General features: G+C 46.1%; 1 protein-coding gene across 1 annotated transcript in view; it reads left to right on the top strand.

The window, feature by feature from the left end:
- Positions 1-27745, top strand: part of SFI1 (SFI1 centrin binding protein) — an 87959-nt gene that overhangs the window by 36338 nt on the left and 23876 nt on the right. Inside the window, exons 6-14 of the mRNA XM_059876212.1 lie at positions 541-635; positions 3201-3318; positions 5179-5281; positions 16953-17109; positions 19283-19444; positions 21170-21240; positions 23083-23175; positions 25205-25302; positions 26464-26530. Coding sequence (XP_059732195.1) covers positions 541-635; positions 3201-3318; positions 5179-5281; positions 16953-17109; positions 19283-19444; positions 21170-21240; positions 23083-23175; positions 25205-25302; positions 26464-26530 — 964 coding nt within the window. The remainder of the gene's footprint in view (positions 1-540; positions 636-3200; positions 3319-5178; positions 5282-16952; positions 17110-19282; positions 19445-21169; positions 21241-23082; positions 23176-25204; positions 25303-26463; positions 26531-27745) is intronic.

The following is a 27745-nucleotide window of genomic DNA, read 5'->3' on the forward strand; positions in this document are numbered from 1 at the left end:
ACGCTGACCATGTTTTAAGTGCAAAGGAGAACTGGTGTTTTCCATGGCGTGGGTGAGTAAGAAATGACTGTCTTTCCAAATGCTGCAGCTCTGTGGACGCTGAAGATGAAGTCACGCTCAGGTAATTCATGCCTTTTTCCCCTTAGTGATAACATAAGGTGCGGAGAACAACTCTGTCAAGGAGGACACATTTCACTGTGATTGTAGGAAATTAAGCTTTTAGTCATTCTTTATGACCCCATGGACTGTAGCCCTCCAGGCTCCTGTGTCCAAGGCATTTTCCAGGCAAGAATGCCGGAGTGGGTTGACATTTCCTTCTCTAGGGGGTCATCCCAATCCAGGGATTGAACCCACGTCTCCTGCTTGGCAGGTGGGTTCTTTACCTCTGAGCCACCAGGGAAGCCCAGCTTAGGATATGGATTGGTTTTTCTGTGTCAGAAGTGTTCTGTTAATTTTTCCTGTGTTCAGAACGGACTGGGTGTGTCAGATTAAGAGTTGTTTTGTTTTAAAGAAACACTGCTTGCTTTTGTGGCTCCTCAGGTATTACTTGTACAGCCTGATGTTCCAGACCTGGAAGACCTACGTGTATCAGCAACGGGAGATGAGGAGCAAGTACCTGAGAGCCGAGAATCATGGTGAGAAGAGGAAGTACATGCTAAAGAAAATGCCTCCATTTACTTGTTTTTGCTTTTTCCCCCCCCTTTATTAAGACTTTATTGGGAGTCCCCTGGTGGTCTCATGGTTAGGATTTGACGTTTTGTCTGCTGTGGTTTGGGTTCAGTCCCTTGGTTGGGAAACTTGGGATGTTGAGCAGAGGTGGTGAGGAGTCATCCTTGCTGTATACTTGGTTAGTGGAAAAGCTTTTGAGTTCCTCACCATTAAGTATGGTATAGGCTTCTTGTAGATATTCGTTATCAAGTGGAGTAAAACCCCTCCCTTTTCCTAGTTTACTGAGAGCCCAGATTTACTTTCATAGAAGCTTCTGTGAAGGACAAGTACATTGTCTTTGAGAGAGAATAACTCTGAGTCAAAGGGAAGAATTGATTGACTCCCCTTCCTGTTTTCCCGGATGTGTGATTTCTCAGCAGGAGCTCCTGTGATCACATCCCCATGGTTTATCTCCATGCGGCATGGTTTGGGCACCTACAACTCACGTCATCATGGTTTGTGTGAACAAATCACCAGGTTCCCACCCTGCTGCTGCAGCGTGCTGGCCGTGTTTCTCCCACAGCACATGGGGCTGCTGTCTGTCTTGCCACTGTGTGTCAGATCACACTGCTGGCTTCTGATCTTCTTGGTCCAGGTTGACCCTTAGTCATCTTGTGACAGTTCAGCTCTGGTTGGTATCTGGTTCCTCTGTGAGTTGAACTCAGAAACCCGTTTGGGTAAATCTAAGGAAAAAACGCATACTGAATGATAATGTCACCTCCTGCTATTTCTCATAACCACGAACGCCCTGTAGGCCCCTCAGACTCAGCAGGTCCCTCGGACGCCTTGTCCACTGCACCCTGGGTAGACCTGCTCTTCCTGTAGCTAAGAGAGACCTCACTTAGGAATGGCTTCCCCATGCCCACAGCATTCACCTGTCTTCTCTTAGGGCACGGCTCCCTGAGCTGTCACTTGCATTCTTCTTTGTCACTGCCTGATAGTAAACGTTATAAGGCCCTCTTCTTTCATCTTTTTTCATTTGTTTTCTCCTTTTTATAGATAATCTCATTTCAGTTCAGTTCAGTCGCTCAGTTGTGTCCGACTCTTTGCGACCCTATGAACCGCAGCACACCAGGCCTCCCTGTTTGCAAATGTACCTCTAAAGGAGGCACCATTTTGCAGGTGAGGAACTTGTGTGGGGTTACTTAGCTAAGTGACAAGGACAGTACTCAGGCCCAGCTTGTCTTACTCAGCAGCCTGTGCTCTAAAACCGCAGTGCCCTGCTGGTCCTTCTTGCCTGAGATGTGCTGACTCCGGAGCTGGGGTGGGCCCACAGAAAACTGTGAAGTGAAAGTTGCTCAGTTGTGTCTGCCTCTTTGCAACACCATGGACCTGTTGCCCACCAGGCTCACCTAGTCTGTGGAATTCTCCAGGCAAGAATACTAGAGTGGTTTGCCATTCCCATCTCCAGGGGATCTTCCCAACCCAGGGATCGAACCTGGGTCTTCTGCTTTGCAGGCAGATTCTTTATCTTCTGAGCCACCAGGGAAGCCCAAGGAAGCTACATATTAAATTCTTTTTCATCTTTTGATGTGATTTGTCAACAACTATGAAATACAAAGTAAAGCTATAGTCCTCCTGTCCACATTTTAGAGAATGTGCTGAAAATGTTTTACATATTTTTATTTTCTCCTTTATGTTCTTTAAAAAAAAAAAAAAAAACTTCACCAGTAGTGACTCTCACAGTGAAAATGGAATTTACTATAAAGGGAGGCCCGTGGACCTTTGCCCTTCCTGTATGTAGTAAATTCTCTTTGCTCTGGGATCATTACTGGCCCTTTTTATTTTGTCTCACAAATAAATACAGATAGTATCCTTTCCTTTTTATCTTGCCTATTCTACTTTACAAATATTGTTTCAAACAGCAAATTTTATAATATGACTTCTTTTTTAACCTTATATTGCTAAGTAGCTTCAGTTGTGTCTGACTCTTTGCGACCGCATGGACTGTAGCCCACCAGGCTCCTCTATCCGTGGGGATACTCTAGGCAAGAATACTGGAGTGGGGTGCCATTTCCTACTCCATTAACCTTATATTAATGGAAATTTAAAAAATCCACAAAATGGAAAGATACAATAATGAACTTCTGTGTACCCATCACCCAGCTTCCAGTTGTTATCAACTCACTAGTCTTGTTACATCTGTATCCCCATTCACTTCCCTGCTTCCTTTGTTATTTCATGTGTAGGTATTGAAGAGTATATAACTCTATAAAAAATAAGGACTTTTAGAGATATCTGAACAGTGCAGTGCATTGGTTTTCCTTTAAATGTTTTGTAAATGTCATCACTTACGTAACTGTTCTTTGCATCTTGCATCTTTATTAAGTTTGTAGAGCTTCACAACTTTTCCAGCAGAGGGCACTGGAAGACCGGAGGAATTTAGATACTCAGCAGAGGGACCCGTCTGAGGGCCTCTGAGCTTTTTTGTCTTAAGCCAGAGTAATCCACCTTTCCTAACCCCTTCTTGGAAATCTTTTTGGTGCATCTAGATGCAAAGCGAAATATGCGACGGGCCTGGAAGTCCTGGTTGGTCTACGTGGTTTTCCGTAGGACCAAACTTGAGATGCAGACCACTGCCCTGGAGTTCAGGCAGCGGAGTATTCTGTGGTGAGTGTGCTGCACGGCCCTACAGATCAGCAACATTCGTTTTTACCTCATCATTGCTTTATGCTGCTGGAAAGCCAGCATAAAAACCCACCTTAAAACAACATTTTGAATATAATTGATACGTAGTAAATATTTATTGGTACCTTGTTCAGCATTAAGATCAGGTTTTCACAAAATCATAAGTAACACTAATTGAGTATTTACTGTTAAGCCTTGTGTTAAGTTTCTGAGTATGTTGATTTTTTAATGTAAAGTGTCCCATTTACTCCTTACCATAAACTGTAAGATAAATACTGTTATTGCACAGATTAAGATACATGAGCTCAGGCAAATTACTCAACGTTTCTACTGTGCATGAGTCGTAATTAGCGAAACTAAGGCTCACCCTCCCATCTTTCTGATGCCACAGCTCACACTTTTACCTGCTGCCCTGCACTGCATCTCAGCAGCACCGTCCTCCATTGGAGAGACCACCTGAGTCAGTTCACTTTGAAAGCCAAAAGTGTGTAGCAGTGAGCTGCTTTATAGTGGTACTGATGCCTCTGTGCACTGTTCCCAGCGGTTCTCTGTCCCGAACGGCAGCGCACTGAAAGCTCAGTTCTGGCCAAGAGAGCGGGGCCCTGTGTGTAGCGTGGGTAAGAGCAGAAGCCTTGCAGCTACACTGACTTGGGTTCAAACCCCTCTTCTCACAAGTACTGGGTCATTTCACTTCTCCAGGCCTCACTTTCCTCACACCGTGAGGTGTCTTTTTCAGGTTGTCATGGGAAATACATAAGGTAGTATTTGTGAAGTATTAGCCTAGTGTCCAGACCATCACTGGACATAAAGAAGTAATTTAAAATGTTTCTTATTTAAACTTTATTCAGCAGATATTTGTAAATGCTTAGTAAGTACATAGTTTCTCTAGAGTCTATGGAGGATATTTCTACATAATTTTATTTATTCAGTATCTGTTACAGGCTTAAAATGTTTCTGATTGAGTCCAGAGGTTACATTCAGGGAATTTATAATTTCTCTAAGTGCTTAAAAAGATAAGTAGTAATGCCTGATAGGTTGAGATTTTGAAGAGATACAGCTAAGCATGGCTTAAGTTAGGAGGAAGAAGATATTGGTGAGTTAGAGTGACCAGGGTAAAAACAGAAGTTGCAAATGCTCTTTTCCACATTACTGCTTTTCTGCAACAAATCAGAGAATAAGTAGGAAGGAACCCAAGGCTAGAATGAAACCTGGCAAGGACAGGAGGAAGGGAAGGGATCCATCAAGATTGGAAATCTAAAAGCCATTATTGGGTGACTTCCCTGGGGGTCCAGTGGTTAAAACTCTGCTCTTCCACTGCTTAGGGGTATGGGTTCAATCCCTGGTCAGGGAACCAAGATCACACATGCTGCGTGGAGTGGCTATAAATAAATACTAGTAGTTTAGCAGTTTATCCTGTGGGATCTCCTGAAGTAGTTGGCAGTGATTTTTTTTTAAACCCACATTGGCCAAACAGAGTGTGTCTAAATTGTCTAAGGCTGGTCTGACCTTGTGTGCTATGTCACCCTGGTTGTGTCTGACTCTGTGTGACTCCACGAACTGTAGCCCGCCAGGCTCCTCTGTCCATGGGATTCTCCAGGCAAGAATACTGGAGTGGGTTGCCGTGCCCTCCCCCAGGGGGTCTGACCTTAGGGACCATCAGTTTCCAACCCTTAGCTGGCAGCTCTAGAACTGTTCCTTGATTGCTTTTTCTGGCAGCAGATCTAATGGTGTTGGTCTTAGGGAGAGGGACCTGAGCCGGGGGTCTGAGGCCCAGCCCTCACTTCCCTGCTCTTTTGCTGACCGTGCTCTGACTGGTCCCGTCTTTGATTTGCTCTCCGGCAGGGTGTGGTGGAGTGCGTGGAGATGGCGACTGGGCCAGGTCCGCCTAGGCCGAGCCCTCCAGGCCACAGCCGTGAAGCGCTGGGCCCAGAGCCTCCAGCTACAGGTGAGTGTGCAGACTCGGGCTTTGGGGTCTTCTGTGCATGTCGTCAGGCCCCCACCCACAGAGCACGCGCCCGACTTCTGGCGTCGTGCTGCTGCCTGTGCTGGGCCCTCCATGTGGCTCCAGGGGTGGGAGGCACAAGCAGCGTGGAAGGCTGGACTCTTCAACAGAGAGGCTGCTGGAAGGATACAGTAGATGTGATTTTTTGTTGTTAATTTGTTTTTGGCTGTTCTGGGTCTTTGTTGCTCTCTGCGGGCTTTCTCTAGTTGTGGTGAGCGAAGGCTACTCTCTAGTTTCGCTGTGGTGGCTTCTATTGTTGCAGAGCACAGCTCTAGAGTGTGGGGGCTTCAGTATTTGTGGTGCATAAGTTTAGTCTCCCTGTGGCATGTGGAATCTTCCCAGACCACAGGTCAAACCTGTGTGCCCGGCATTGGCAGGATTCTCTACCATTGAACCACCAGGGAAGCCTGCCCCGCCCCAGTAGCTTTTTATTAGACAACATTTTGCATCATCTCTGCAAGTATATGCAATACATGGAGATCGTGTGCAAACAGCGTAGGTCAGGGGTCAGCACACTCGGCCACAGATCAGGTTTGGCCAGCTGCCTGTTATAAAATTTTACTGGGATGCAGTTACACCTGTCCATTCATGTCTAGGCTGCTGTCAGGCTACAACGGCAGAATTGAGTAGTTGCAACAGAGACCACATGGTCTGCAAAGCCTAAAATAGTTACTATCTCACCCTTTAAGAGAAAAATTTGTTGACCTCTGAATTCACAAGGTCTTTTGAAGCAATAGGAAGGAAGTAGACTTAGTTGTTACCAGTGATAATGTGGTAACAAGAACAGTAGGAGCAGTAATGGTGTTTTTGTGGTCTTACTGTCCTAAATGCTGGACTAAGGCCCTTACATGTGTTACCAGAATTTTCAAAATTATTTTTAAAAGCCCATATTATTACTTTGCCAACAAAGGTCCATCTACTCAAAGCTATGGTTTTTCCAGTAGTCATGTATGCATGTGAGAGTTGAACTATAAAGAAAGCTGTACGCTGAAGAATTGATGCTTTTGAACTGTGGTGTTGGAGAAGACTCTTGAGAGTCCCTTGGACTGCAAGGAGATCAAGCCAGTCCTAAAGGAAATCAGTCCTGAATAATCATTGGAAGAACTGATGCTAAACCTCCAATACTTTGCCACCTAATGTGAAGAACTGACTCCTTGGTAAAGACCTTGTTGCTGGGAAAGATTGAGGGCAGGAGGAGAAGGGGACGACAGAGGATGGGATGGTGGGATGGCATCACCAACTCGATGGACATGAGTTTGAGCAAACTCCAGGAGTTGGTGATGGACAGGGAAGCCTGGCGTGCTGCAGCCCATGGGGTCGCAAAGAGTCGGACACGACTGAGCGACTGAACTGAACTGATAATTACAGGTTAAATAACTCCGATACCTGGGCCCTGACCTTTGTCGTGCAGCTGGCAAAGGTCAGGGGCAGCATTTGAACCCAAGCAGCCTGAAAAGTGCAGAGTCGTCCCTTGACCATCATGCTGCCTTATCCTCATGGACTGGTGCTCTCAGGAGGGAGAGGGGTCCAGGTGAAAAAGCGGAAGCACAGGAACGGAGTGAGGCTGGTTTTCCGTCACTGAGGGGCTCGGGCTGTGTGCGTGCTCTTCCCTCTCAGCAGCCACTTTGAGAGCCTGCACACTCGTTCTGCGGGTGTCACTGTTGCTCAGCACGCTTTTAGAATTCCCTTTTGACTTTTGCCCTCAGAGCTTGCAACAGTGGCTTTGAATGACTATCTTCAGTGATAGGTTTTCATGATTTGAGGTTGGATTTAACTTATAAGACACAGGTCATTCAGAATCAAATCCAATGAAAAACATGAGCAATAAGAAAACACTGATATGGACCAAAAGCTTTGTGAGACTCTTAAGACAAATTTTATGCTGCAGATTATAAATAAAATCCTTGTGTCTGGTACGTATGATTTACCAAGAACCTTAAGTCATTCCTCTCAATCCTCACATCTCTGAACTAGTCAGGACAGACATCATGACATATGTGAAATTATAAAAAATGAGGTTTAAGCATAAAAACATGAAATATGAAACACTTGTTAAAAATATTAACAGGAGTCTTCCTTGGCTGTCTAATGGTTAAGATTTCACTTTTCAGTGCAGGTCCAATCCCTGGTCCAGGAGATAAGATCCCTCAGGCCTCACAGCCAAAAATCCAAAACATAAAACTGAAGCAACATTATAACAAGTTCAATGAAGACTTTAAAAATGGCCCACAACAGAAAAATTAAAAAAAATTAACATATCCATATCTCCAACATACAAATTTAAAAGCTGTTAGCATTTTTCCATCCTTGCTCCAGAATTTGATGTAATTTTAATGTAGTTAAATTCGCATTTCAAGCCCTATCCGTCCTTCCTTCTGCCACCTTGCCTTCTTAGAGATAACTCCACCCTGATGTTGAAATCCTTATTCTCTTATATTCTTTTTCACTTGTAAAAGTGTATGTATACATGTACATAGAGAATAAATGTTCTGGCTTTGTGTTGTTAGGAAATTTATGAATGGCATCATACTCTACTTTGCAGCTTGCTGCTCTGTGTTTTTAATGCAGCAGTGTATTTTTGAGGTTTATTCAGGTTGATACAGAGATCTATTAACTGCATACATTCAGCCATTTTGCTGAGTAAGACTCAGTTTATCTGCTCACTGCTGCTAGACTGTTATTTCTTCCTGAGTACTTTTTTTTTTTTTTTTACAATTACAAAGTGTTGCAGAAAGCGTTCTTTTTTAAATGAGTTTACTTTTGGTTGAGCTGGGTCTTTGTTGCTGCTCACAGGCTTCTCTAGTGTGATCGGGGGCTACTCTCTGAGTTTCCATGCGTGTGCTTCTGATGGCGGTGGTTTTTCTTGTTGTGGCCCATGGGCTCCAGGGTGTGTGGGCTTCAGTAATTGCAGCATGTGGGGTCAGCAGTTGTAGCTTGCGGGTTTAGTTGCTGTGTGGCATGTGGGATCTCCCCAGACTAAGGATTGAACCCGTATCTCCTGCATTAGCAGGCAAATTCTTCACCATTGAGCCACCAGGGAAGCCGCCTCGGAGAGCATTCTTAAACACACATCCCTGTGTGAGAGTCTGAGAGTTTCTCGTTCCTGGAAGTGAAGCTCTTGGGTCTTTGGGTATCATCTCGTCATCCTTATCCAACATCACCCGTTTGCTCTCCACCGCTGTGCCAGTTTACATGCTAAAATTGTTGTTCTGGTTTCTTTGGGACTCATCAGCACTTTGCATTGCCAGACTGGGTCATTTTCACCAATGTGATATGTGTGAGGTGGTTCTTCATTGTTGGTTTAATTTCCGTTTCACTGATTCCTAGTGAAGCCCGGTATCTTTTCTGATGCCTGATTGTCGTTGGGTTTCTGGTTTTGAGCTTGTTACCATCCCTCACTCCTTTTTTCTGTTGGGTTATCTAGCTTTTTCTGCTCTGTGCACATTGTCATAGATTCTGCTTACTAATCTTTTGAACTATTAGGTACACTAACTATTAGGTATTTTCCTCTAGCCTATAGTTTATTTACTTATTTATTTTTTTGCTTTATATATGCTGCCTTTTTTTCATACAAGTGTTTTCTTAAACTATGTATTTATTTTACTATGATGTGGGTTCGTTGCTGCGTGGGCTTTTCTCTAGTTGTGGTGAGTAGGGGCTCTTCTCCAGTTATGGTGCAAGGGCTTCTCATTGTGGCTTCTGTTGTTACAGAGCATGGGCTCTCAGGAGCATGGCCTTCAGCGGTTGTGGCTCCCGGGCTCGAGAGCACAGGCCCGGCAGTCATGGTGCATGGGCTTAGTTGCTCCATGGCACAGGGATCCTCCTGGATCCGGGATCAAACCTGTGTCTCCTGCACTGGCAGGTGGCTTCTTTACCTCGGAGCCACTAGGGAAGACCCCCATACAGGTGCTGGTAATTTCGTTGTAGCCTAACTTCTATTTTTATAAGTTGTGTGAGACAGGGTCTTAGTTTGTCATTTTCCTTATGGGTAATTAATTTCCGCAACACTCTTTACTGAGTAGTTCATCTTTTATCTTTTTTATACTCATCTTATTTGGAGAAGGAAATGGCAACCCACTCCAGTGTTCTTGCCTGGAGAATCCCAGGGACAGGGGAGCCTGGTGGGCTGCCGTCTGTGGGGTCGCACATAGTCGGACACAACTGAAGTGACTTAGCGGCATACTGATCTTATTAGTCCACTTCCATTTGGGGCAAGGTCCCATTTGTTCCAGGGTCTGTTCTGACCCTCTCTGGGCTCTCTGGTCCATTGGTGTAGCTGTCTATCTCTAAGCCAGCATCACACTGTTTTAATTATGATTTAATGAAGCAGGTAAGAAAGAACAAAGGTTCTCTCATCAGAATACCTGGGTGGACATTCTGCTGCCGTCACCTGTTAGCTTCCTGCCCTTTTTAAATGAGTTATCTAATCTCCTTATACCGTACCTTATTTATTTGTAAGTAAATAATGGTGTTGGCTTCCCAGCCCGGTGGTAAGGAATCAGCCCGCCAGTGCAGGAGAGGTAGGTTCAGTCCCTGTGTCAGGAAGATCCCTGGAGAGGAAATGGCAACCCACTCCAGTATCCTTGCCTGGAGAATCCCATGGACAGAGGAGCCTGGCGGGCTACAGTCCATGGGTTCGAAAAGAGTTGGACATGACGGAGCGACTGATCGTGCATGCAAATAATAATGGTACGACCTAACAGGGCTGTTGAGGATTAAGTGTGATGAGGCATGTAGTATGGTTAGAATGATGCTTGGACTATGGAATCCTCAGTAAATGCTAACTGTTTATTACTACTACTGATCTTACTGTATAGCTCTTAAGTCTTCATATGTGGAAAGAGATCTTATTTACTCTTGTTCTTTTTCAAAATTGCCATGGCAGTTCTTCCTTACTCTTTTAGTATCAACTCATCAAGTTCCACAACAAAGCCTACTTGGATTTTTATTGCAATATACTGACTTTTCACACTAGATTGGAGAAAGTTGTTTATGATAGTCTCCCCACCTGTGAACTTGAGGTAGCTCATGATATATTGATAAGTGTGAGAGGGAGAGTAGGAAAGGTTAGGCTGTGGTGTAACGAGGCGGGCTGAGTAAGGCTGTGCCCGCAAAGGCTTTGCAGGCTCTTTTTCCAGGGGGAGGGGCAAGCTCCTGGCTTTGTGTCGAGAAGAGCTATGATCACACTTCCCTCTTAACAGGCTCCCTCTGGTTCATTGAGTACTGCCTTTTGAGGAAGAAAGGGAAGAGAGAGTGTGTGTTTTCTTATATTTTCAAGAAGAAATAATGGAAATATAAACCAAAAACGGAAGAGTTGTTACCTATGAGGGAAGGGAGGGAATATATAGGAACAAAATTTCAAGGAATTTGCTTTGTTACACAGTTTTAAGTTTGGAACCATGTAAATATTTTATATAATTAAAAAAGAAAAGTAAATCAATAAGTAAAAGAACCAAGCTCTAGGATTTTAGAACACACTGAAAACAAATATATCAAGTTTGTAGCAATGACTACAAAGAGAAAAGAATTACTTTAAAATATGATACTCTGACTCTTCATTCCTAGCTGGGAGTATTCTAAGGACACAGAGAACTAAGACATCTAAAGTTGGATTCAGTGGTCTTATTGTTTGTAGCAGGTTTGGATTGTTGCCTTGAACTGTTATAGCTACTTTGTAAGATAAAGCAAATAACCATGGCAGTGTCATTAAGAAGCAGATTTTCAGTATAAAAGGAAAGATTACAGGTATAAAATCAAAGAAACAAAAGCCCTGTAATCTGAAATTAGAAATTCCAGTGTCAATATGGACCCATGATTTTATTTTTTTAACCTGAATTAGTGGAATTCTAACTATTGACTGAAAAGACTTAGAGGCAGTGGCAGTAATACAGCAGTTAGCATCCCCAGTGCCTAAGCTATGGTCTCTTATTTCCTTTTATTTGCCACTAAAAGGAACTGAGGTGTTTTTGGGGGAAATGACTGATTCCAGGAATAGAGCAGGAACTAGACATCAAGGCGATGGCACGCCACTCCAGTACTCTTGCCTGGAAAATCCCATGGATGGAGGAGCCTGGTAGGCTGCAGTCCATGGGGTCGCTAAGGGTCGAATATGACTAAGCGACTTGACTTTCACTTTTCACTTACATGCATTGGAGAAGGAAATGGCAACCCACTCCAGTGTTCTTGCCTGCAGAATCCCAGGGACGGGGGAGCCTGGTGGGCTGCCGTCTATGGGGTCGAAAAGAGTCGGACACAACTGAATCGACTTAGCAGCAGACATTGTAAGCCTAAGTCCTAGGAGATGGTGTGCAGGACTGTGAAGAAATAAAGAGCTTGATGGGCTTGTGTCCGCAGGCCTCCTGCAGGCTTAAGAACAATTTGAGCATCAAAAAGCGTAATGACTATAGTGGGTTGAAAATATACAAAGCATATAAAAATTCATGCATTCATTAGAGGAAAAAAGAGCTGATTGGTCACAATTTTGGGTTGTTAGAGCTTTAATTCTATTCTTTGAAAATTAATGAAGACCAAAGTCAAGCATTTATCCTGCCTTTCCTGTACAGACTACTCTCTGAGAAATGAGAGGGTTAATGAGAGAATAAGGCTTTTTTTTAAAAAATAGAATTCCAGTTAATAAACAAATGTAGGAGTATTAGAATTAGAAAATTGTTGTTTTTCCTCCCAGTGAGAAAATGGATCTGGGCAGTAGTCACCCAGCGGAAAGACAACAGAGAAATATAAGGGAGGGGTCAGACTGATGCCATCTGAAGCCACTGAACAGTCTTGGCACTGAACAGTCGCTAAAGCTACGGCAGCCTTCCACGCTGCCGTAACAGGAAGGAATCCGAAGCACTTGAAACATGTCCCTGACTAAAATTTGAACACGACTCCAGCCAAGCCTAACGTGAATCTTATTATCAGTTCGTGGGAAACACAGGAATCGGAGGGACAGTTTAAAGACACCAGGAGGAGACAGTTGGCCAAATCTAAGACGTGGAACAGTTTATAGGGTACGTGACCTGGTTTCTCCTTAACAGGTTAGTAGCATGAAGAGAAAAAAGGCCGAGAGGGAAATTGTCATCAGAATGGAGAGATTTAGGTACTTCCCTGGTGATCCAGTGGCTAAGACTCCAAGCTCCCAATGCAGGGACTCGATACCTGGTCAGGGAACTAGATCCTGCATGCTGCAATAAAGATTTTAAGGTTGGTGCAGCAGTAATTGTGGTTTTGGACCCTGAATTTTAAATCATCATACCTGGGCTCATATACGTCTTTATTAATTAAAACAGGAACCTTTACAGTCAACACATTTTTGCCAATAAGAAATTAGTTTGTTTTATAGCATAAAAATCCACGCTTCAGGATTTGATGAACTCTTGGAAAGCATTTTTTGTGTCCTCCTGGTTATGGAAGCATTTTCCCTGCAAAAGGTTGAGATGCTTGAAGAAGTGGTAGTTGATTGGCAAGAGGTCAGGTGAGTCTGGCGGATGAGGCAGAACTTAGGACCCGGTTTGTTCAACTTTTGAAGCCTTGATCGTGTGGCGTGCACTCAGGTGGTGTTGCTGAGAAGAACTGGACCCTTGCTGTTGACCAATGCCGGCTGCAGGCGTTGCAGTTTTCCGTGCATCTCGATTTGTTGAGCGTATTTCTCAGATGTGATGGTTTCACTGCGATTCAGAAAGCTTTAGTGGATCAGATGGGCAGCAGACCACCAAACAGTGACCATGACCCCTTTTCTGATGCAGGTTTGGCTTTGGGAAGTCCTTTGGAGCTGCTTCTAAGTCCACCCACTGAGCTGGTCATCACCAGTTGTCATATAAAATCCATTTTTTGTCGCACATCACAGTCCCTTTGAGAAGTGGTTCATTGTTGTTGCGTGGATTAAGAGAAGACAGCACTTCAAAATGACGAGTTTTTTGATCTTGGGTCAGCTCATGAGGCACCCACTTAATGGAGCCTTTTCACCTTTCCAGTTTGCTTCAAATGCCAAGTAACTGATTTAGAATGGTTGATGTTGAGTTCTTTGCCAGCTTCTTATATAGTGGTAAGAGATCAGCTTTGATGATCCTCTCAACTGCTGCTGCTAAGTCGCTTCAGTCGTGTCCAACTCTGTGCGACCCCATAGATGGCAGCCCACCAGGCTCCGCCGTCCCTGGGATTCTCCAGGAAAGAGTACTGGAGTGGGTTGCCATTGCCTTCTCTGGATCCTCTCAGCTGGTTGTTGTCAGCTTCCAGTGGCCAGCCACTGTACTCCTCATCTTCAAGGCTCTTGTCTCCTTTGCAAAACTTCTTGAACCACCACTTCTCTGTACATTCCTTAGCAGCTCCTGACCCAAATGCGTTGTTGATGTTGCAAGTTGTCTCCACTGCTTTGAGACCCATTTTGAACTTGAATAAGAAAACTGCTCGAATTTGTCTTTTGTCTAACAGCATTTCCATAGTCCAAAATAAATATAAACAGCAAGTAATAGGTCATTAGGAAAAAAATAAAGCAAGAAATGCACATTAAAATGATCTATAGCATAATCACATTTAAGAATGTATTCCAGTATCAAGTGGCAAAGTTCAATAATGGAAAACCACAATCATTTTGCACCAACCTAATAGAAGATCCTGAGTGCCACAGCTAAGACTTGGTGCAGCCAAATAAAAAATAGTTATTTAAAAATAAGTAGCAAAATGGAGAGATTTAACTTACAAAGCAGTCATAACTAATGAAAAAGGACCACTGGCTGCTGTGCTAAGAACAGACGACGGAAAATCAAGAGTAAAAGCAGGGGGGACAGTTAGGAAACGATTACAAAGTTCCAGGCGAGACTCTGGGCCAAGATGAGAGCAAGATGGTGTTGGATTCTGGATATGTTTTGAAGGAATTGCCAGCAGGGTTTGCTGCTGGACAGATAAGGTGTGAACCTTCAGAGAAAAAGTCTGAGAGGACTCCCAGGCGCTTCGGCCCGAGTCACTGGGCCAGTGGAGTTGCTGTTTACTGAGATAGGGAAGGTGAGGGCAGAGGCAGGCTTGTGGGGAAAGAAGGGGAGGAGCTGCATCCTGGGCTCCATAACTTTAGCCTGATGGGCCTTTCACATGACCTTGAGGGGCTGTCGGGGAGGAGCTGGGTGGGTATGTGTGGAGTGTTGAGTCCACACCAGAGAGGTAAACTCGGGAGTCCTCAGCACACAGGTTTCATTTGGAGCCATGAGATGGTGAAAGCACAGAGGGAGTGGGTGTAGCCAGTGGCACTGAGCCTGCCCAGTGAAGAGACGGGAATCGGTGGTGGGAGAGAGGAGAGGCGGAGGCAAGGAGGCCCGGTGGGGAAGCTGAGCTGTGTCAGACGCTTCTGGCAGGCAAGGACTGCGGTTTGGCCTTTGGATTGAACAACGTGGAGGTCATCGATGCCCTTGATAAGAGCAGTTTCAGTGAACCCAAGGAGGAGAGGATCTCCCTGCTTACTGGGGGAAGAGAAGTGAGAAAGTAGACAGCCCTGCTGAAGAGTTTGGAAAGGAAAGGAGAGCACTTGGGTGTTGGTGGGTGGCCGAGTGGTCTAGAGAGGGGTGTTTGGTGGTTGGTTTGAGGATCACTGATCTATTCGCTTCTGGAAGTACTTGGGTGACCATAGTCTTTTAAAACTTTATTTATTTATGGACAAGTCTTCCTTGCTGCACCCGAGCTCTCTCGTTGCTGTGCACGGGCTTCCCGCTGTGGTGGCTTCTCTTGTTGCAGAGCATGAGCCCTAGGCATGCGGGCCCAGGAACGGGCTTAGTTGCCCCGAGGCTTGTGGTAGCTTCCTGAACCAGGGATCAAACCTTTGTCCCCTGCACTGGCAGGCAGATTCTTAATTACTGGGCCAAGAGTGAAGTCTCGTGTCACACTAGGCTGCAGTTTTTTCCCTCAACTTTTTAATTTTGACAAGTACCAGATCACAGAAAAGCTGGATACTGGCTTCTCTTCACCAGGTTAACCCATCCTTAGCATCTTCCCACGTTTGCTTTCTCAAGTGTATCGGTGTATTTCTTGTATTTTCTGAGTCGCTTTAAAGTTGCAGACATCAAGTTCAAGCCTGAGTGAAAGTGAAAGTCACTCAGTCGTGTCCAAGTCTTTGTGACCCCATGGACTCATACAGTTTATGGAATTCTCTAGGCCAGAATACTGGAGTGGGTAGCCTATGCCTTCTCATACAGTTTATGGAATTCTGTAGGCCGGAATACTGGAGTGGGTAGCCTATCCCTTCTCCAGAGGATCTTCCTGACCCAGGAATAGAACCAGGGTCTCCTGCATTGCAGGTGAATTCTTTACCAACTGAGCTATCAGGGAAGCCCCCACCCTGAATACTTCAGCTCATATCTCCTAAAACAAGAACGTTTTCTTATGTAACCACATCCTCACTGTGTAATGTTGATCTGATAATATTGAGACTACAGTTTGTATTGCAGCTGTATATTGTTGCTCTTTTAGTATCAGATCCAGGGCCCAATCAAAGGTCACCCGTTGCTTTTGGTTGTCACATCCCCAAAGGGAGAAATAACAGCACGTTTGAATGCTGATTTTAAAAATCTAGCAGAGAGTGAAAGCTGATGACACAGGAAGGGAATGGGGGTAATTGCCAGAGTGATAAACTTGAGAAGGTGAGAGAAGATGGGCAGGGTAGGGGTGACCTTTGTTGGGAGTGTGGAGAGAAGGCAGAGCCCCTGGGGGATGTGTGGGAGCTTGAGAAAATTGTCTTTTGATTGCTTTTATTTTCTTGGTGAAATAGAAAAAATGGTATTCAGATGAGAGGAAGGAAGGGAGAAGGGGTGTCACAGGTTTACAGAGGTATGAAGGTATAAAAGAAGGTATCAAGTCATCTATGACAGTTTCCTTCAGAGTAGGGCAGGTGTATTGCTGGGTGTGCATGAAGACCTTCCCAAGGGTACCCTAGATGGATAATCTTAAGGGAATCCGTCCGCAGACCCTCGGTTTCTGTAGGTCCATGTCCTGGGGACTCACGTGCTGAGAAAGGGCCTCAACCGTAGGCTTCCTCCCCCTTTGGAAGAAAAGACAGAGCCTCACCTGTCCCAGATCTGAATTAATTATACCACCCCTTGGATTGTCCCAGCTTATTATTCCTCTTCTTTTTTTCCCCCTCTTAATCCAGGAAAGGAGGGCTTTCTTTGGTTGCGCTGAGCAGGGGCCACTCCCCAGTTACAGCACGTGGACTCAGTTGGGTGACTTCTCTTGTTGCAGAGCCTGGGCTCTCGGGCCTGTGGGCCTCTGGAGTTGCAGCACACAGCCTTCAGTCCTTGGGGCTCCCGGGCTCGAGAGCACAGGTTCAGTGTTTGTGGTGCACAGGCTTAGTTTCCCTGAGGCGTGTGGAATCTTCCCCAGCCAGGGGTCGAACTGTGTCTCCCGCATTGGCAGGTGGATTCTTTACCCCCGGACCTCCAGGGAAGTCCCAGAATGCCCTTCTCAAAGATCCTCTCACCCCACATCCCCATCACTTATGATCCTGCTTTGGAATCGCCACTTCCTCGTTTTCTGACTTCACCCTCTCCAGTGTGTGGGTTTCTCTTTTCCCTTACCTGTATTTCACCTCTGGTTTCCTGCCTCCCTTAATGGTTGTCTTTTCTCTGGTTTCCAGGCTTGGTCACGGTGGCAGGAGCAGCTCCTCTTTGTCCAGAGGGAGAGATGGAAGACGGTCTCCGCAGTGACACACCTTCAGCGTCGGCAGCAGTGGAGAGCCCTCAGGGCCTGGCTTGAGTACCTGCAGCTGCGCAGAGAGAAGAGGCTGCGGAACCGTGAGTCCTGGGCGCCAGGGGTAGAGGGAGGGTCGCCATGCCCACTGCCGCCAGGGGTGGCCATGAATTTACGGGGGGTAGTAACAGTTACAGCACAGATTTTGAAAGAAAAGATCGAGGAGGACAATAAAGCATCCTGAATTCACATTTAAGTTATTTCCTTCTGTGTTTTTTTTTTTTTCAATATTTTATTCAGTTTTTTTACTTTATTATTGTTTTTTATTGAATGAAAGAGTCTTTACATCCTATAGAGCTTTACAGTTTTCAGAAGTTGCGCACACGTGATTTTGTATAATCCCATAACAAGCCCCCTCCCCACTGGCAACCATTAGTTTGTTCTCCACGCAGCCGAGTCTGCTTCTTTTTTTTCTGGATTTGCTAGTCTGTTGTGTTTTTAGGTCCCACGCATAGGTGGCTTCGTACACTATTTGTTGTGTCTGACTTGTTTTTAAAGTGGCGTTTTGTGTCCTCTTCCCCTCAAGGGACCGGCATTCTCCGGAAGGGGCTCCTATTCAATGTATTTAATTCAGTAGGATTTTAATTACGCTATGAGCGCTGCAATTATTATGATTAGTATGATACACAGTTTTGTATCTTGCTTTTTTCCATATAACTAATCGATGCTTTCCTGTGTCTTTAAGTTACTTTTTATAAGATTTTTTGTGTGTGTGTGTATACCATTTTTAAAGTGGTTGAATTTGTTATGGTATTGCTTCTGTTTTATGTTTTGTTTTTTTGGCCATGAGGCATGTGAGATCTTAGTTTCCTGACCAGGGATTGAACCTACATCCCCTGATTTGGAAAGGTGAAGTCTGTTTTTTTTTTTTAACTTTTTATTTTGTTATGGGGTATAGCCTAATGAACAACATTATGATAGTTTCAGATGGGAACTCAGCCATACATACACATGTATCCATTCTCGCCCAAACTCGCCTCCCATCCAGGCTGCCATGTAACATTGAGCAGAGTTCCTTGTGTTATACAGTAGGTCCTTGTTGATTATCCACTTAAAACGCAGTGGTGTGTATATATCCATCCCAGACTTCTAACTATCCAGAAGACGAAGTCGGAACCACTGGACCTCCAGGGAAATCCCATAAATTTTTTTTTTTTTTTATGACTGTTTTACAGGGGGCGCTTACCTTAATATACTTAGTCATTCTTCTATTAATAGATATTTGGGGGAATCTGTGGCAGTCCAATGTTAGGACTCCATGCTGTCACTGCTGAGGGCGAGGACTTGATCCTTGATTGGGGAACTAAAATCCCATAAGCTGTGTGGTGTGGCCAAAAAAAGAGAGAGAAAAGAGATATTTGGGTTGTTTGTCCCTAGTTATGCAGATGCATGATTTATGATGTTGCGTTTTCTGAGCGCTATCCTGAAGGTTTAGTTTTCCCACAGTAGGTCAGAAGTAACGACAAATTGGTCATGAAGGCCAGTACTTTTTGTCCTTCAGTTTCTCGAGCCCACACAGAAGTCCTGGCCGCAGGGTTAGGCTCCCCTGCTTTCCCCAGGCCTCCCTGCAGGATTCCTAGCCTACCAGCACTGTCTCTTGGGAGAACTGATGTGCCCACTTGAAAATAGTGATGAGGGACCCACTGTCTGGATGCCCAAGCCTGGAAGTTCAATGAAGGCATGAAGCTACTTAATGATGAGTTGCAGACTAATACATGCCTCCACCTAAGGCATTCTCATCCCAGGACCAATGCCCTTCCCCTCTCTGGCTTTAAGCTCATCAGGTCATTAGCTAATTAGTCTTAAAAGGAGATGGAGCTGGCGGCCTGTATCAGCCTGGCTGACGGCTCACAGAAGCCTCTGCCAGCGTGTCGACCGAGTCGTGTGTCACTGACTCGTTCCTGAAGTCCCGAAATGCTGGTAAAGAGGCAGGAGTAAAATGGGGTTTTCTTTAGAAACAGCTGTCCTCGGTCACTAACCAGGAGCTTCAGTCCTTCGACAGAATCCTTTTCTCTTTCTGCGGAGAGCAGAACTGTAGCTAAGGAATCCATAGTAACCCTCCCCTATTCAAAACCCTTTTTTCCAACGTTCTCTGTGGAGCAGCAGCCTTAAATCCCAGCTGTGTGCCAGTGGTGGGTTTCAGCCCATCCTAGAGATGCCTCCAGCTTGTGGCCCAGCCTTGACGGGGAAGCACTGAAGCTCCTTTCTCTGTTGCAGAGATGGCCGAGCGAGTCCAGTGCGCCACCCTGCTCCAGATGCACTTCTCTGCCTGGCGGCGGGCCTGGGCGCGGAGGGAGAGCCTGCATGCCCACCGCGCGCGGGTGGAGGGCCTGGCCAGGAGGACGCTGCTGCGGAGAGCCCTGACGCACTGGGAACACTGTATCCTTTGCATTCCTCAGGCCTGTCCTCCGGCCCAGCCAAGACAGGGAGAGCCCGGCAGCCTGTAAGACAGTCAGGAGACATGGGAAACAGTTACCCAGCAATTTCGGACAGTCCTGAACTCTGGTCGGCTTGTTAAAAAAAAATTTTTGTTCCATTCTGGGAATACTCATACAAAAGAGTGCCTATAACAAACATTTGTAGTTTAAAGAATAATAGTAAAATGAGCACAACTCAGTAGAACATCGCACACACCCCAGTCCTCTCCTCCCTGACTGTATTCCCTTTCCTCCCTCTCAGAAGCATTCCCACTGCCCTGATTTTGTTATCATTTCATCCTTTTCTTCCTGCCCATTAGATGGTGGAAATAGCCATGCAGTTTCTGCTTCAGAAATTTGTTTCAGTTCACTTCTGTTTCAGAAAACCTTCTGTCCTTGGCGGCCATGTTGTTACGATCCCAGCTTCCGTTCCTTGAGCTGCTGCTATGTGCAGACATTGTGATTATCTCCTTAATCCTCATAGCAACCCGGTGGAGTGGGTGTCGCCATCTCCATCTCACAGATGAGGAAGCGGAGTCGGGGGTGCTAAGTGATTTTCAGTCTCATTGGCAGAGCCAGGCTTCTGACTCCAGTGCACTTTCTTAATCCCTCCCCCTGCCACAGTCTGTGCCCAGGTTTGGGGTTTGGACTGCCCTGGATATTCACTCACGTTTTCATTTGTTCACTGAACTCTTGTTTTAAACCCCTGCCCAAGTTGTTGAATACAGGGAAACCTGGAAACTTAACAGTAGCTCATTGTCAACTGGGGGAAAATAGACATGAAAACCAGCCTGTGTAAATGTGGCCTGATAAGTACTATCATAAAGGTTTGTATTAAGTCCTGCTAGAGCTGCTGTGGAGACCTAGCCGAGGAGGTAATTGATGTTTGAGCTGAATTTAAGCCTTGCGGGCTGACACGTTCTCCCGACGGGAATCGGGAGAGGCGGTTCAGGTGTAAGGAGTGGCATTTACGCAGGTGTGGATGAGAAAGGGCACCAGGGGTGGTGACCAGGGTCTGCATTGCGTTGTGGGGTGTTAGGGGCAGGCAGATACAGGCTGGGGCCTGGCTCGTGGGGCCCTTGTGTGGGTGGTCAGGAATCTGGGCTTCATCCCGGGACGCTGAGGATCCCCTGCAGGTTTTTGAGAAGCGATGCAGCAGATCTGTACTTTGGGAAGGATGAGGCTCGATGGTGGGAGTGAAGCTGGCACAGGGGACCCAGTCTGGTGCACGGCCCAGTGCTGGGGGTGGGGACAGAACCCAGAGACAAGGAGGGGAGCAGATGGACTTGGCAGCTGAGAGATGGAGGGGTAGGAGGAGAAAAGGACTGAAAATAACTCCAAGGGTTTAAGCTCAGACATCTGACCGGATTGTGCTGCCAAAACAGAGAGTGCGGGAGTCTCAGGTTCTGCTGAGATTTTTAAATGTTTACTCTGACTGGTAGCAGTTTATCTCGACTATTTTTGCCCCTCATGAAGTAGGCATCACAGGGGAGAAAGGCAGATAAATAACTCACATCGTGGTTCCCCTCAATCCTCTCTTCCCTGGGTCATCAGGCGAGATGAGGTAGACACCAGCCCTCCTGGCTCACCCGTCGTCACCTGCAGCCGGGACCCTTGGGACGGGTCACTGGGGTCGCACCAAGCTGGGGTGGGGCCTTGTCGAGACGAGAAGCCTTGACTCGGGCAGACATGCTGCTGTGCGCAGAGGACGCTGAGCGGTGGAAGGCGGCAGGAGAACACTACAGGCGAGGCCTGCTGGTAAGGGCGCCGTGGCTGTGCTCGGGCATCCCTCCTTGGGGGGCCCGACCCTCGTCATGCTCTTTAAGTGCATCTGGTTGTGTGGTTGCCATTTGTCATGGAAGCCCCCTTCATTGTCATGTCCTGATTTTAATTTTGGATCAGAGATGGCGATGGTGTGGGGTCAGAAGGGTTGGAGCTGCAGAGGAGCCTTAGAAGCGATCCAGTCCTGGGGTATCAGCACTTCAGGCCCCCTCTTTAAATGGTGGAGGCCTAGTCTTGCAAATGAATCCAAGTTGAGGTGCGTGGATGAAGCCAGGTCTTAGAATAGTGTCCATTTTGCCGGCTGCTCTCCCCCACCCTCACCGCACGAGGTGGCCTCCAGACACTGTCAGGAGCCTCTGGGGGCCCACAGATCACTCTGTGAAAACCCCTAGGTGCTTCTTCTCTATCTCAGAAAACTGAAGCAAGCCTGTGGAGCATGGGCTCTGCTTAGTCACCCATGAAGCATTTTGGACGGAGCTGGAGCCAGGCCAGCATGTCTTGCCCCTGTCCCCCGACCTCAGTCACCAAAGATTACTTCTTTTCCTTCTGTTCTACTCTGCAAAACTGCATTTGCGGTTGTGTAAATATACAGGATTGCCAAGAGGAATAGCAACAACTGCAGATATACAGGTGATACCACCCTGATGACAGAAAGCAAAGAGTAACTAAAGAGCCTTCTGATGAAGGTGAGAGAAGAGGGTGAAAAAGCTGGCTTAAAACTCAACATTCAAAAAACGAATATCGTGGCATCTGATCCCATCACTTCATGGCAAATAGATGGGGAAACAATGGAAACAGTGACAGACTTTATTTGGGGGAGTTCCAAAATCGCTGTGGCTGGTGACTGCAGCCATGAAATTAGAAGTCACTTACTCCTTAAAAAAAAATCTTCAATCGAGATAACGTATTAAAGAAAAGAGATAACGTATTAAGAAAAGCTGACAATCCGAGATAGCATATTAAAAAATAGAGACATCAATTTGCCAGCAAAGGTCCATCTAGTCAAACCTCTGGTTTTTCCAGTAGTCATGTACAGATATGACAGTTGGACCATAAAGAAGGCTGAGCACCGAAGAATTGATGCTTTCGAACCGTGGCGCTAGAGAAGACTCTTGAGAGTTCCTTGGACTGCAGGGAGATCAAACCAGTCTATCCTAAAGGAAATCAACCCTCAGTATTCATTGGAAGGACTAATGCTGAAGCTCGAATACTTTAGCCACATGATGCGAAGAACTGACTCATTGGAAAAGACCCTGATACTGGGAAAGATTGAAGGCAGGAGGAGAAGTGGGTGACAGAGGATGAGATGGTTGGATGGCATCAGTGACTCAGTGGACATGAGTTTGAGCAAACTGGGGGAGATAGTGAAGGGCAGGGAAGCCTGGTGTGCTGCAGTCATGGGGTCACAAAGAGTCGAACATGACTTAGCAACTGAACCAAGTATACATGTTGACCCCACATGGTAAAAAAAAAGTAAACCCACCATAATCTGAAAGTCTGTCTCTTCTCTGAGAGGCAGTGGTGATATTTTGACCTTTGTCTGGTGTTTCTGTGTGGGTCACAGGGACTTCTCCTGGTCAGGGGTGAGGGTGATTTGCTCTTGTGTGTGCAGTACCTGTGGGCAACAGGGAGTGTTTATTAAGTGCCTACTGTGTAGGCTGGCTTGCATCAGACTCCCAGTTGAATCTCAAAGCAGAGAAACACTGTCTGGGACCCGGGAGCATCTGTGAACAGCCATGGCTGAGCTTCTCACCACCTTCTCTGGCGTCGAGCTTACTGTTACAGGCACACTGTTGACTGTGTCTGTTCTTTTCACAGCATCTTTGCTTTAAAGCCCTGAAAGACAACGTGACCCACGCCCGTCTCCAACGGATAAGAAGGAATCTTGCTCACCAACAGCATGATGTCATGGTGAGGCCCTCTTCTGTACCAAAGCATTTCTTCTGATGGCCCTTCTTTCTCTCTTTTTTTTAACCTTTGTGCTTAGAGGTTTGTTCAGATCTTGAGACTCCAAAACCTTCAGGTCCATATTCTTCAGTGATCCATACCACAGGATAGAGAAACTTTTTTCTCTTATGTAATGCCGTTTTTTATCTGTTTGCTTAAGAAAAAAAAATGGTGATTGAATCAGAGGTCAAGCACTGTGGATTCAGCCTTGACCTGGGGAGTATAGTCTTAAGTCGTGTGTTCCAGGGACTTTGGTACCGTTTGCACCGTGTGTCTGTCGTCTTCGGTGGTTAATTTTCCTGAGGGTAACCAGCATTCTACCTTCATTTGTCACTTGTGCTTCTGGGCATAGAAGGGGGTTTTCTAATTGTGAAAGTGTTGAAATGTACAGAAAAAATATAAAAAATAGTATAATAAACCTCAGTTTACCATTTAAGTTCAACAGTTGTTAACAATTGCTTTTTTTTCCTGAGTCATTTCAAAGTAAATTACAGATGTTTTGACACTTTACATCTAAACGTTTGAGTATGCATTGCCCCCAAATGAGGACATTTTGCTCTATAACCACAATATCATTATCATCCCTAACAAAACGAATAGTAATGCTCTAATACTAACCAGTGTGTGCTCACGCAGTCATGTCCAACTCTTTGCAACCTCTTGGACTGTAGCCTGCCAGGCTCCTCTGTCCATGGGATTTTCCAGGCAAGAATACTGGAGTGGGTTGCCATTTCTACTCCAGGGGATCTTCCCGACTGAACCTGTATCTCTTGCATCGGCAGGATTCTTTACCACTAGTGCCACCTGAGGAGCCCAGTATTAACCAATACCGAGCACATGTTGAAATTTCCATTTTCAAACTCAGTTGCCCCAGACCCAAATGTGTTTATAGTTGTTTTTTACAAGCCAGGATTCAATTAAAAATTTATGACTTACTACATTGGGTTATGTCTCTTAAGACTCTAGTAAATCAATAAGCTTCCCCCACCCCCCATTTCTTTTGTTTAACATGTTTATTTTTTAATTGTGGTAAAACACACAAAACTTCATCTTAACCACTAAGTGTACAGTTCAGTGGCATTAAGTACATTAACATCACTGTGCACATCACCCATCTCCAGAATCCTTTCATCTTGCAGAACCAAAACAGTAAATCCCAGTCTCCTCCACCTCCCCCAGCCTCTGGCAACCACCGCTCTCCTTCCTGTCTCTGTGAATTTGACTGTTCCAGGTACCTCATATTTATAGAACTTTGCCCTTTTGTGACTGGATCATTTCACTTAGCATAACGTATATATGTATTTTTAATGACATTGACTTTTTGAAAAGGAAGACCAGTTTTTTGTACAGTCTTCCTATTCTCCATTTTTCTGTTTACTTTTGATGTCATTTGATTTCCCTTTTTCCTATGTAGCTCTTGTGAACTGGAAATTGGATCTAAGGGCTTGACTAGATTGAAGTTAAATGTTTTTTGGCAAGACTACTTCGTAGACAGTGAGCTTCCTTCACCAGGGTAAAGAATCTACCTGCCAGTGCAGGAGATGCAAGAGATCCAGGTTCAGTCCCTGCGTTGGGAAGATCTCCTGGAGTAAGAAATGGCAACCCACTCCAGTATTCTTCCCTGGGAAGTCCCATGGACAGAGGAGCATGGTGGGCTGCAGTCCATGGGGTCACAAAAGATTCATAAGTAGTAATATGTAATAAGATCAGTTTTAATTTCTAAAATGGTGTTGGCCTCCATGAGGCCCCGATTAGGAACAGCTTCTTCATTTTTATTTCCACAGATCTGATAGATTCAGCAGTTTGTTTTTTATGTTGGCCCAGAATAGTTCCATATAGTTTGGCCATAATTATTTTTCAAGTCTCTTACATGTCGGGTGTTCCAAATTGAGGTAATTCCTGCATCTTCTGGAGTTACAGATTCGCTACCTAATGGGTCAGGAGAGATTGTTTTGCATTAATGCACTTCCATTTCCTTCTTGTTTCACTTCAGCTGCTTCACAGGGTCTGGAACCTCTGGCAGTCGCGGCTGGAGCAGAGGGAGGAAAGAGAGCAGCTGCCCTTCCTGCGTGCTGCCTGGGACCACGGCAGGTAGGGACGTGGCCTGCAGGCTCCCCAGGCCCCGCTGTGACTTGCTTGCTGGTCTCTAGGAGTCATCACCGCCCTTCCCCACGTTACTGTGCAGATTCGGAAAGGCCCTGCCATGGACCCGTGGTTCCTGCGCCTGCCTCTTCCGTTCGGTTGATGAGGTGGGAGGTGGGATGAGGAGTGCTTGTGCCGGTGCTCGGCCAGCAGCGCCTCAGGTCTCAGGCGTCGGTGACGTTCTGTCTTGGGATTCAGGCGTCATTAGTGTTACAGAGACGTCCCAGGCAGGTGGGTGTTTGTGGCTTGGTCTTGGAGGTTGTGAAGCATGTCCTCAGTTAAACATTCAGTTAGATTAAGTAAATAAAAGCATCACATGTCCACAGGGAAAACTCAGAATGTATAGAAAAGAAATAGAAAGTAAAAAGTAACGACTGCCTGGACGCCTTCCTTCAACGACTTAGTCTTATTTTTCAGAGGGAACCGCTGTTCACTTTTTATTTTTTTTTGACTGCCCCTCGTGGCTTGTGGGATTTTTAATTCCCCCACCAGGGATTGAACCAGGGTCCTCAGCAGTGAGTGTGGAACCCTAACCACTGGATTGCCAGGGAATCCCCTTTTCTAAAAAATTTTTTATTACTTTTTATTCACTTTCTTGCTGCAAGACATGTTCAATAAACCCTCCCCCAAGAGTATAACTTAATTTGCATAGCTATGGGTCCAATTTTGGAGCACTTTTTAATGAGTCAGTGAGAATCCCAGTATTTAGCCGACTCATATCGGAGCTGCCAGGGTATATCACTATTATAAGTCCTGTTTTACAAAGCTGAGTGTGGTTCTCAATCTTGGTATTATGTGAAGGCATGTCACAGACCAACATGGTCCTAAAAGACCCCAGAGTTTGGCCATAAAACCAGAAAGCTCAGCATACTGGGGGGATTTCATACATATTACCTAATTCCAAATCCACTGTCCTTGGTGGTCCAATTTGGTTTACAAGAAAGCTGTTAAATTTTGGGGATTGGCCCACAGTCCAAAATCAGGGGTTGGTGGATTTCATGTCAGAAATCCAAAGTACCTGCACCCAGATTCACCTTCCTTAAAGTCAAAACAAAAGTTTAGAAGCCTGGAAGTGGGAGGGTGACTCCCTTGTGTTGTGTTTTGTTTCAGAATAACATTGCTTCGCAAGTGTTTCCAGCTGTGGTCACAGTCCACCCAGAAGAGGCGATCCCAGCAGGTACAGAGTTCCTCAGCTCAGCGGGCTCTGCTGGCTCACGTTCTTGGATCTGCTGGTGTTGGAGAGATTCTTAGGGAAGGCCTGTGTCAGGAGGCCTGGTGTTCTGGTTTGGAGGCAAGGGCACTGAAAAGCTCAAGGTTCTGCCCCAGGGCCCTCCAGGAGTGTCAAGGTCTGCATGACTCCCATCCCTGCCTCCATGTGCTTTGACAGCACAGCTGCTCTCTGAAGGCGATGAGCGTATAAGCCATTCTGTTCACATCTTGACTGTCCTCAGCCAGCCCTTCATCCCGTGGGACCTTCGGGAGATGCCGGGGAAGGTGGAGAGCCTGAGTCCCATATCCCAGAGCTAAACCACGTGAGACACAGGTGCTCGCGGTGGTGGGAGGAGGCAGGTGGAGAAAGGCTTACCGAACAGCTGCTATGCCTGAGACCAAGCCAGGCCCTGAGAATGCAGCTATGATACAAAGCACAGGGGGTTCCTACTCTCACGGGGCTTGTAGTTCAGCCCCGGAGGGCCTCTAATGATGGCTGATCGCTGAACTGAGAAAGGTGGGTTTCCAGGCCACATCAGGCTCAGGGGAGTGTGTGTTCAATTGGTGATGTCTGCAGGGCCTCGCAGTAGGACATGGGCTGCTCAGCTCTTTGCTTGGCCTTCCCCCGGTGAAAACGGGCGGGACACGAACCAGGCTTCTCCTGGTTATTTTGCTGCTGCCCTCTCCACCTCCTCATCTATCTGCTGCTCGAGTCTGGCACATGGATCTAAGGAGCTTGGCTGGTTGCTTGGTTTGAACATCATACTGACTCCCTTGGGAGCTGGTCCTGTCTGCTCTTCTCCCTATTCCTATTTCCACTCTGCCCTTCATAGCTATGCACAGTCCAGCTGCCAGTCCTTCCTGGGTGTTCTCTGCCTGCTCCTGTTTCCCAGTCTGCCCACTGCCCTTTCAGCTCAGGTGTCAGCGCTGGCCCCTGCCCCTGTGCCACACGCAGCCTTCTCATCACCCAGCATTGGCTGCCCCCACCCTATCCACCCCACCAGGCTCTAGGCTCCTTGAGCACAGAGCCTGCCCTGCCCCGTTCATCTCCTGAACTGTTGGCCGAGGGCAGGCCCTGACTGTGTTTGGATGAGCGAGGGACACAGGTGAACAAACAGATGAGCTGCTGGTGACTGCTTCAGACTTTACCCCAAAGACCACCCCAGTGCTTGATGTTTGGGAC

This window comes from Bos taurus, chromosome 17 (genome assembly GCF_002263795.3).
Source record: "Bos taurus isolate L1 Dominette 01449 registration number 42190680 breed Hereford chromosome 17, ARS-UCD2.0, whole genome shotgun sequence".
Taxonomy (NCBI): Eukaryota; Metazoa; Chordata; class Mammalia; order Artiodactyla; family Bovidae; genus Bos; species Bos taurus.